Source organism: Octodon degus, unplaced genomic scaffold (genome assembly GCF_000260255.1).
Source record: "Octodon degus isolate 3935 unplaced genomic scaffold, OctDeg1.0 scaffold00022, whole genome shotgun sequence".
NCBI classification, from domain to species: domain Eukaryota; kingdom Metazoa; phylum Chordata; class Mammalia; order Rodentia; family Octodontidae; genus Octodon; species Octodon degus.
In genome coordinates, this window is record NW_004524598.1 from 22,188,004 (window position 1) to 22,198,985 (window position 10,982).

Here is a 10,982-nt window from a genome sequence, read left to right on the forward strand (position 1 = left end):
AATCACTAGGAAAGTGAGCCATGTAGGGAGACCCTGTCGCCCCACAAGTAAAAGTGAAAAATACCACAGGGAAATTTTCTTAGAGAATTGGGACTAGAACTCATTTACAACAGAGTAGAACCAAAAAGTCTTCCCCCAGTGAACTGTGAAAAAAAAAAACCTACTGCGGAGCACCCCGGTGAGCTAACAGGTGAGCAGAAAGGCACAGCTTCACAAAGAGCTTCCAAGATGTTACCTGTGCTTTGCATCTGGTTGTCCCCCCCAGAGCTCATGTAGTTATGGGGCAGAGTCTGTGATTAGTTCATGACCCAGTGCTGGGATTACAAGTGGGAATGCTGCTGGGATTACGAGCATAAGTGCTACACCTGGGCTGGGGCTGACAGCCCGCACGCGTAAGGGAGACAGATTTGCTCTCTGTGGCCATTGTGGCCACCGCTCCCCGCTTTGCTCTAGCTCTTTGCTGCCTTCCACCGCCATGAGCTGCTGCCCTCTGCCACTTGCCGCTCTGAGCCAGCGGAGTGTGGGCTGAAACCTCCATGAACTGTGAACTAAATAAACTTTCCTTTCCTTCATTTTGGGTGTCGGGTAGTTAGACCTAACAATGAGAGAAAAGTAGCCAAGACACGACAACAGGAAAACCAGAAAGATGTCACCTGTGCTTTTCAAGAAAGGACAGGACAATAAAACACATGTGCTTTCAGGGCAAGCAACACATGTGCACAGCCCATGCAGTTGTCACGTGTGAAGACTGCCGTGGGTGTGACAGTTGAAGCAAAGACTTTTATTTGTATTTACATTGTATTTCACATAGAAATTTATTTCTGGTGTTATCTTTTAAGTTTTGTAAGCAAGTACACAGCTGAGGTGAAATGTTGACATTTATTCTAAACGTGCAATACCTATTAAGAATCTAATAATTGATATTTAATCCCTGGTAACTACACACGGTGTAACATAGTCAGAACCTCCTGACCACAGAGCAAGAGAGGCAAGGTGGCAAGCGTGCCTGCCAAGGCCAGCAAAGCTCCACACGCGTCGTGTGCCCTGCGTGAACGTGGACCCCGTGGTCCTCGGGTGAAAGCAGTCCTAGGTGTGATGACTGAAGGAAACGTGATTGTTTTGTACAATGCTGTTGACATTTACACTGTAGTTCATACAGGAGTTTATTCTGTTGCTTTTGTAGACTTTGTACGCTGGGAGTCGCTGAAGCTGAAATCGGTCCCGCGTGGGCGGCAGGACGGGACCTCACCGCCTAAAGCAGTCAAGCTCCCTCAGTCTTGAGAAAAGCATCCTGCCTGGACAGTGTGGGCTGTCAGTCTAGACAACCTTGGCTCTTGCAACTTTGTAAAGGTACAAATAAAGGCCCGCACTGTTGTTCCGGGAGCTTTGCCTATCAGGCTTGGTGCACCACCTGACCTCACCCACGATCCCTTGTCTTTACTTTCTCAATCCTTGCACCATTTTCTTCTGGGGACTACGGAGAGACCAACAGATCCCTACATTTCTACACCAAAACAGTCATCACTGAAAATTTTGGTACTTTTTTATGAACTCAATAAATACTAAAATCCAACATGTATGTTTTTCATGTACTGTTCCTGTTAACATTGTTCAATTTAATAAAACTCAGAAAATTAAAATAAACTCATCAATAGAAATATTTTAAACAGTAAACACGGGCATTACGAACCCTTGTTTTTGCACCTTCTTGCAGCAAAAGGTAAGTTATGCCCTTCGGGTTTTTAGCCCCCCTGTTGTTGCCATTATTGCTCCTGTTGTAGGAAGGGCCTGTCCAGGGAAGCTCTGCAGTCTGGTGCACCGTGGAGGCCCCCGCTGGCTCCCGGCAGACGCGCCTCAGGGGTCCAGGCGCCTTGGCGCACTCTCCACTTCCCACCCTCTCAGCACCCACGTCACAATACCCCATTATGTTCCACACCTTTTCCTGCTCCTGTCACAGGGCTTTGCGAAACTGTAATCTCGAGTCCACACGCTGTAGCTCAGGAATTGCTCTTCCACGTAGCTTTCCCCCTTGCCAAGCACCAACTATTTGAGTTGAACGTACTAAGGAAGGCGCAGGCGCAGGCCTGAACGAAGTGCTGGCCTCTAGCACCCCCTGCTGTCTCCTACTAGGAAAGGCAACAGAAAGAGGAAATCCGTATTTGCCAACCGAGGTCCTAACAGGGATCAATGAAATTAGATTCATGTTTTCTTGACTCAGTTCTTTAGGTGTTAGTTGTATTCTCTGTCTTCCCCAAGGTTTTTATTTAATTATGCATCTCTTTTTTCCTTTAATATTTGCTTCACTTAGCTGCTTTGCTCTGAACTGTTGCCTTTTTTGCTTTGGCACAGCTGGACACTGGCGCACGGGCGAGAGGCTTCCGTCTCGGCTGGCGAAGGGAGGAAGCGTGGCGGGCCAAGACCGCGGGTCGCTCCGCAGGGCGCAGGGTCCCCAGCAGCAAGAGGAGGACTAAGCCGCCCTAATACAGAGCGCGTGTTGTGGCGGCCAATGGAACGCCAGCGCACGGCTGAGTGCCGAGCCGAACTGACCAATGAGATTCCGCTGAGAGAAGTGGTCCCGCCCAGATGTGGCCCCGCCCTGGGCTGGCCGGGAAGTGTCACTCCTGGTCCGGAGCTCGGGCTGCGACGGGGCGGGTCTGGTGGATGTACCCAGACTTACGCGGCGGGAGAGCGTGCTCATGCCCAGTCCAGCTAAGTTCCCGAGGACGGCACGCCTGATCCCTCCGTCCCGCGGGATGCGGCGCGTCGCCCGGGCCGGGAAGGACGCTGGCACTGGGCCGCCCTGGAGGAGCCGGCTGCTGGAGCAGGTTCTTCCTGCAGCTGGTGCCGCGGGCTTAGGTTTTGTAGCCCCCGGGGCAGGGGTGCAGTCTAGGGAAGAAGGCGGTGCGGAGGCGCTCGAGGGCCAAGGAGGCGTCCCTAACGACCTTTGTCTCCTAGGTGTCTTATCTGCCGTTCTTCCAGGGAAGGTTTTGTGAAATCGCCTTTCCTATGTCGTGTAAGAATATCTGGGTTGGAAATTTATGGTTTCTGTGCAAGGTTCTTGTCATTTTGTGCCTTCCCTCTCATTGCAGGTAATTGTGTCCTGATCAGATCTGGCGGGCGGGGGGGGGGGGGGAAGCTGGGGAGATGGCTCAGTAGAATAAGCGCTTGCCTGGCAAGAGCAAGGGCCTGAGTTCAATCCCCGGTTTGGGGGGGGGGGAGATCTGGCCAGGAGGCCTATTTTATTGCCCAATTTAAAGAGACTAGTAAAAAAAGAATTCCTCTCTGAAGAGGAAGCTGGTGTGGAGTGGGCACGCCGTGTGCTCCATCACGGGCCACTGTGTATAGATTTCTTTTTTTTTTTTTTTTTTTTTTTGTGTGTGTGTGTGTGTGTGTATAGATTTGATGTCTGCGAGAATGGCACTCCGGGACCGTGACCAGGTTGTCTGAGCTACGTGCAGTCAAGTGTGCCGGAGGAGGCACACTCCACCCAAGGACTCTTCAGTGCTTGGAAAATCCTCAGTTTTGGATTTAGCCCTGAAAAGCTCCTGACTCTTCAGTGCTTGGTAAATCTGGACGGTGAATCAGCCTGCCTCTCTGCCCGAGCAGGCCCCGAATGAGAAGGCACACAGGCCGTGCCTGAGCCCGGCCCTGCTAGAGGCCCGAGTGCGGAGGAGACTTTGCTGTAGCGGAGGTCTAGACCCTAAAGCTACTGGGGAGAAAATAAAGGGAGTAGGGATATAGTTTTTAAAAAGTGACTGTCTAAATTTTAAACAATTTATTACAGTACAAGACACATTGCATTCATCCCCGTCCCCTTCACGATAGTCCGTCTCGCTGCGAACACCCTTCCTGCTTTCTGAAGCTGTCCTGGAAGTCCCCCTTCATGAGCGCCTTCAGTTGCGCTCCTGTGCTGCCTCCGTGCTTGCGTTTCATCGTCTTTGGAAGAGCCGGAAGCTGCACGGTGCCAGGTCTGCTCTGTAAAGTGGACGCGGACGTGCTGCATGTTTTTGACAAGCTCGCATTTCTGGCAGATGGCGCTTGGCAGCAGCATTCAACACACTTTTGATCTTGCTTCATAAAGACAGTCACAAAAGAGGACTTCGAGAGCTACTTTAGAAAGTGCCAAGAGTGGTCGCTATGTTTGGAGTGAGGGGAGTGTTTTGAGGAGGACTGCAGGCGGTGTGTCCTTTACAGTAATAATAATTTTAAACAGTCATTGTGCGTTTGGGTCTCATCGCCCACTTTGGTGATGGTGGCGAGGTGAGGCGCGCCTCAGGGCGTAGTTTATGCTCACCTCCAGCAATCTGCCCTTTCCCTCTAGAATTCTCGGGGCTTTTTTCCTGTCCTTTCTGGCCTTGGAGGGACCTTATTTCCTATGAGTTCCCATTAGGATCTGATTCAGAGAGGGCTCAGCCCTGAGCTTTCCCGCTTTCCATTTCAAGGCCATTGACTTTTCCGTGGCTCCAAAGTATAACAAAAGCCCAGGTACTGTCCTCACGTTAGAGAAGAGGCACCCAGGACCACACTCTGGAGAGATTCGGGAGCAAGGTGAGGCCGCCCCTCCTCGGCCTCTGGGGCGCCACCTTGGGTTGTGGAGTAAGGCAATCAGCATCCCAAGTTTAGTGCTGAAAATGTCAGGAAGCCATTGCTTGGAATTGAAAGATCCTGGTCTTTTGGCGATGAGTACAGAGGAGGGGAGGGGAAGGGCAAGGTGGGCACAGTGTTAGAGGTGGAGCAGCAGCAGCGTCTGGTGTCCGGTGCGGATGGTGTGGATCAGAAACGGTCCACTTGCTGGCCTTGGTGTGGCCTGTCTTTCCCCGGATGTTCTTATTGAGGGACTGCAATCCTTACTTCAGGAAATACACAGCTACTGAGACATACTACCTACCTAATGATTCATTAAATAGGACAAAAAACTTAGAATTTTCAACCAATCTTACTGGCTTTAAATGATGTGAACTACAAATAATACTAAGCTAATTTCTGTCATTACTTTCAAAATTTAAGTTTCTAGAAGTTCTATTTTTATTCAATACAAAAATTGTTGGGAGTGGCTGAGACTGAAAATTGGTCACATGTGTGAGGGCAGGACAAAGCCTCAGTGCCAGAGTCAGTCAGGCTGCCTCAGTCCTGAGAAAAGCATCCTGCCAGGAGTAGTTCAGCTTTTAGTTGCTAGGCAACCTTGTGTCATGTGATACTGACTTTGCAAAGGTATAAATAAATGCCCCTACTGTTGTTCTTTGGGTCCTTTGCCAATCAGGCTATGGGCCACCACCTGACCTCAGCTATCACCTCATCTTTATTTTCTAAATCCTCTCAACTTTTTTTTCCCCAGGGACCATGAGAGAACAGCGAGTCCCTACAAAAAAATGATCTTGCCTGAAACTTGTTCCCTATTAACTGCCTGAAACTTTAAACCTACCTACCTACATACATACATAACTTGAGACAGGGCTATGTTCTCTAGTTCAGGCTGGTGTTAAACTCACTATATAGCCAAGGCTAGCTCTTTTAATTTTTATTTTATAAAAAAAAGTAAAATAACATTGCATAACAAAGTAATGGGAGAATAACAATAGTTAACATTTTGAGTATTACTATCTTTAAAGTGGTTACTTTATTTTTAGTTATTTTTTAATGTATTTAGCACAGGGTCTACAGGGTCTCAGTTGCTTTTGCTGTCTCAGTGTGCCCTGGGGGGTGGGGTGGGCGTGGCAGGCCAGGGATTGAACCCCCGGGTCCTGCGTCTGCCTAAGCAAGCACTTTAATCCCCTGAGCTATCTGGCTGGCCCTAAAGTGGTTGCTTTAAATTATAAGATACGAGCATAAAAAGCTCTCCAATTGATATATATTTTTTCTTTTTTTATATGTTTAGTATGGGTTCTACAGGGTCTCACTCCACAGATTGGACTTGTAGTGATCCTCCTGTTTTCAGCCTTCCAAGCACTGGGATTACAGGCATGTACCACCATGCCCAGTCTCAGTTGTCATCACAGTGTGCCCCAGGGGTGGGGCTGGAAAGGTACACTAGGGATCAAATTCTGATCCCTGTGCCTGCCTAGGCAGGCAGGTGAATATCTCAGTCTGCTGAGCTATCTGGCTGGCCCTTTCTTCAATTGATTTTTTTTGTCTGTGTGTGTGTGCGTGTGCGGTACTGGGGTTTGTACTCTGGACCCTGCACTTGCCAGGCAGGCGCTTATTCTACTGAGCTATCTCGCTGGCTCCTCCAGTTGATATCAACACGAACTGTTTTCAGTGCACTGAGACACTAGCAGATCACTAGCGTAGTTTTCCCTTTTCCCTTCCTTTCTCTTCCCCTACCCTATTTCCTTCAGAGCAACTTGTTCCCACGTCACAGTATCTATTGCACATTTTAGATCTCCTTGACCTTCAGTTTCTCACCTCAGGGAGACAGTGTGACAGTCCCACGTGAGAGTCTGATGTATTTCAGGTATGGTGTCAAGCTGCAGCCATTTACCTATATCTGTGTTCTTATTTTAAAAGTTTCTGGTATACATAAAGAATCTAAGTCAAAACTCACAAATGGTAGCTGAAATCCTGTCAACTTTCTGCCTAATACAATGTAAAACCAATTACTATGCATAAACAACTCAAAATTAGAGCTTATAATGGAAATATGAACAGGTCATAGGTGAAGCTCAGTCCCGCGGCTTCTGTACTTCAGCAGGGCATGGCAGATGTGCACATCTGACCAACATGCTGCTTAGAGAATTAAAGCTGCAAATAAAGAATACATATGGACACAGGAGTACCCAGTGCTCTCCATGAGGCACTTTCCACTGCTGAGAAAGCTATGGTTTTATAATTCATGGTTTTGTTTTGGGACAGACAATTGCTATGTAGCGCAGGCTGGCTTTGAACTTGCAGCGATCCCCCTGCCTCAGCCTCCTAAGGGCTGAGGTTACAGGTGTGCATTACAACACCCAGCTATCACTCATTTTAAAAGGGAAATTTTCCTACAGTCGCATTTAGTCATTTCACTGTACAGTTTTGACTACAACGCAGTCTTCAAGTTCTCCTACAGTGTGACACATCACAATTCCTCCAGAAAGTCAGCTTGTCATATTTATAGTAGTGTTTAGTGCCTCACAGTCTTTTTTCTTTATTTGCCTTTTAGAAATGTCATTGGTACTTATATGTCACACGAGGTGCTCACACTCGTCACACGGAATTTGCACCTGTGCACAACACGCCTTTCTTGCTTCCCTCCTCTCCCTTCAACCCTTCCTCCCCTCCACACTCCAAATGCGTGCTTCCATTTTCCCTTCCGTTCTTTTAAATCCCCTTTCCCTCCTTCCCGTCCTGGTCCCCCTTCCCACGTGAACATCGTCCTGCTTCGGGCATCTCCCCTCCACTCTGCTTCTCGTTTTACTTTAGGTTTCTCACACGGAAGAAGCAGTGTGATACTCAACCTTCTGCATCTTGTTTTCTTAACCTCACGGTCGTGAGTGCATCTGTGTTTACCTAAAAACGACTCAAGTTTATCCTTCTTTAGGTAGAGTAGAATAAGAAACATTTTCTTTACATTTTCCGAGAGTTAATGTGTATTGTGTGGTTTTTTCCTTCCTTTTTGGATCCTGGGGAGTTCCGATACTCCCAGCCGCATCCAGTTCCCGAACTGCCTGGCTCCTAAGGACCGCCTTCCAGTTCCTGAAGTGTCAAGAGGGCCTACGAACTGTACTTGGCCTAAAGGCAAAAGGAGACTTCAAGGTTCGTCCTGGACTGGAAAAGACTTAAAGAGTGTTCCGGCTCTCGGACTGCAACCACCCCTCCCCCAAGTCAGAGTCCAGCAGTCCCTGGCTGGAAGTGTAAAACCACAGCCCTGATTCCCCAGCCGCAGCTGCTGACCCTATAGTGTCATTAAGAGCTTTGGGGGATCCAAGCGGGACAAAATTGGATTCAGATTCTGGACATCTTAGTCGTTTCACTTCCGTGGACTGTGGTTCCCTTTCCCGAAAACAGGACCCATCTGCTGGACAGCAGGTAAAATGCTGGGTCCTGTTGCGACCCTGAGGGTGTTTGGAGCGAAGAATCAATTAAACTGCTAAACATCGTCCTAGGGCTGGGGCTACGGACCAGTGGCAACGAAAGCTCATGCCCAGCATGCAGGAGGGGCGGGTAAGACCCCCAGGCCTAGGAGGGCCGGAAGAGAACCAACTAGGACTGCTTCACCTCGCCAGTCCTGCAGGGGCCAGCAGACAGCGCCGGGCTCCGGGGCGGGACTAGCGCCGGCGCCGCGCACGCGCACAGCGGGAGGCCGAGTCGGACTGCGGGCGGGAGCCGAGCGGAGCGCGGCGGCGGGCTTCCGGACAGGTACCCTCTTTCGCACGGGGTCCCGGCCTCCTGGCTTTGCAGTCTGGGCCGGCTCGGGCCTGCGCGTGCGCCGTGCGTGCCCAGAGCTGGGTTTCCCTGCGGAGGCCCGGGACCCGATAGCGAGCACCACCCCACCCTCTTTCCTCCTGGAGTTTGCCGAACCCGCCTTCTCCTGCCCTCACCCCTAAACCGCCTTCCGCTCACCGGAGCCAGGGCGTGGGCGAGGGCGCTGTGGCGTGTCGTGGGAGGGGCCCCTCGGACTTGCTGGACGTTCCCCTCTCCGCGGGTGGGGAGGGGGCTGGCGTGCACCGCGCCGGGACTCAGTGTCTCCGGTTCTCCCCGCTTTGGAGAGCTCCGTGCGGGGCCCAGGCGAAGCTTTGCACCTCGTGTGCGGTGCAGTGCGGCGAATCATTTTGCTGCTTTGCCCCCAGATATTGTAACCTGACTCCTCCCTAAAGGAGCTGGAGGCGCACTGCTTCTTGTCTGAGTTCTCTGCGAGAAGGGAAAGCGTTTGCAAGCCCTGGGAGTAGGCGTACACTGCTTCCCTAGAATAGCATTCAGGGCACTAAGCGGGTTAGGGCGCTGTTTGGCACCTGGCCATGCAGCTGCTGTGAGGGTGGGGGTGATGGATGGGGGCCGTGGGGGGGGGGTCCGTCATTCCCCATACGGAAGTGTCCTTCAGTCGCTCATGTACCACTCGGTGTATCCTCAGCGTTGACCAGTGTGGGGCAGTGCGCTTGGCGCTTGGAGCTGGGAGGACAGGAAGATGAACCGAATCTGGGTTTGCCCTCAGGGCCCCAGTGGCCAAGAGGAGAGAGATTCCAGCTTGCGTAGCCCCACCCAGGTAAAGGGAAGGTGTCTCCAGAGGGGTCGCTCAGAAGTCCGCCTTTCACCCTGCTTAGTGTTAGGAGAAAAATCAAGTCCCCACATGACATGATGTTGGACAACTGCCCTGGGAGCCTCTGATCTGTAGGGAAGGGCGTTTTCCTGGGTGCTGCATGTGGGTCTTGGCCTTCCCGGCCACCTCCCCTCTCTCCACCACATGCTTCCCTCTGTCCAGTGCTCTCGTCACAGGCACCAGTGTCAGGGCTGACCGTGTCTCTCCTGATGGCCCTTCCAGGTCAGAGGGAAGCCTAAAGCCACAGCTCTGATTTCCCAACCACAGCTGCTGACCCTGTAGTGTCATGAAGAGCTTGGAGCTGTGTTCTTTCTGATTTGTCCCCAGCCCTGAGTCCCCACATCTAGCCTGCTGATTTGTGCTCCTGAAGCTCTGAGGTCACGCACCGTGCTCCACCTTCTTGCCCAATGTGCTGGGCAGGGCGCCTGGCCTCAGCTGAGCTCTTAGCTCAGGACGGCATTGCCGTAAGCCTTCACTCCTGCAGCCAGGATGCGGTTGCTGGAATCTAAACCTAACTGTGAGGCTCATCTGCGTCATCCCACTGCTTTCAGGACAGTAGCCAGGCTCCTGCTGTGGGAGGGCTCCCTGTGGGCGCAGCCCTGGAGTGTCTCCCCAGCCCTCTCTTCTGAGGTGCCCGGTGTGGCTCACTCAGCACCTTCCTCCTCCTGCCACTGTGCTGTAGGACCTCCAAGACCAGAGCTGGGTCTAGAGCTTTGCTTGGCTTTTTACTGCTGTGACAGAGAAGGTGCTCAGCGAATGTCAGTGAACTGAATTGAGTTTGAGTGTCGGTTGTGATCTGGTGTGACTCACCGAGTGCCCAAGGTGCAAATTCACCCCACCTCTGTTTGCTTGGCATGCAGAAATAGAGAGAGCCTGGCCTACATCAAGCCCAAATCTAGGTAAAAGAGAAGGTAGCAGCTGCTACTGGAGCAGCAAGTGCCTGGGAGGCCTGTCTGTGTTCGAAATCTTGGCCTTGCTGTGTGACTGGAGCATTGCCTGCCTGCTCTGTGCCTCAGTTTTGTCCCCTGGAAAAGGGTGGTAGTCAGTACTTGGTTTGGGATCCATTTCTTCCTACGCATCAGATCTCTCACTGCTGCTGCTTGGGTGCAGGTGAGCTCGCCTGTACTCTTCCTGTTCTCAGGCTTCTCCTCCTCAGAGGCTTCCTCACAGGAAGTTGTCCCCAGTCTGAGGTGAGCTAGATGCCTCTTTTCCACTCTGAGTCACTTTCTTACTGGTTACTATGGGGAGTAAAACTGTGGTGAATCTGACTGGTGAGCAGTGCGAAAATTGAAAGAAATCCACAAGAAAGCTCGTATGTCATTTGTGGTGGATGGAGAGCTGGTGGTCAGCTTGTGACGCCCAGCTGAACAGAACTAGCGCAGTGCTGGGTGGGGGAGGCCCACCTGAGGGTTGTTGCTGGCAGTGTAAGAGGCAGAACGGGTGAGGCTGTCTGGAGAAGCTGCTGGAGGCCGCTGGCTCATCTGGGCTGATCTGCTGGAGGACCTTAGCATGCTGGCTTTCCTGATGAGTTGGCTGTTCTTGTTGGAGGGGGAGCTCAGGACCTCATTGTCCCTGGGGATGGCTGTGGTACTTTTGGGGGAGCTCTGGTGCTTGCCTTGAGCATTGTTTCTTGGCTCCAGTGCAGACCCCTCAGCCTGCTGGCAGATCTTCATCCCTCGGGCAGTGGTCTTCCTAGCTTCCACCACTGCCTTTGGGGCCTCCCAGTGCATGTCCATGAAGCGGACCTGCA

General features: G+C 51.5%; 1 protein-coding gene across 1 annotated transcript in view; it reads left to right on the forward strand.

Annotated features, from left to right (window-relative positions):
• The first annotated feature begins 8,124 nt into the window (after positions 1-8,124).
• Tmem14a (transmembrane protein 14A) overlaps positions 8,125-10,982 on the forward strand; it is a 12,169-nt gene continuing 9,311 nt past the window's right edge. Inside the window, exons 1-2 of the mRNA XM_023711937.1 lie at positions 8,125-8,139; positions 8,210-8,334. Of these exons, the coding sequence (XP_023567705.1) occupies positions 8,125-8,139; positions 8,210-8,334 (140 nt within the window). The remainder of the gene's footprint in view (positions 8,140-8,209; positions 8,335-10,982) is intronic.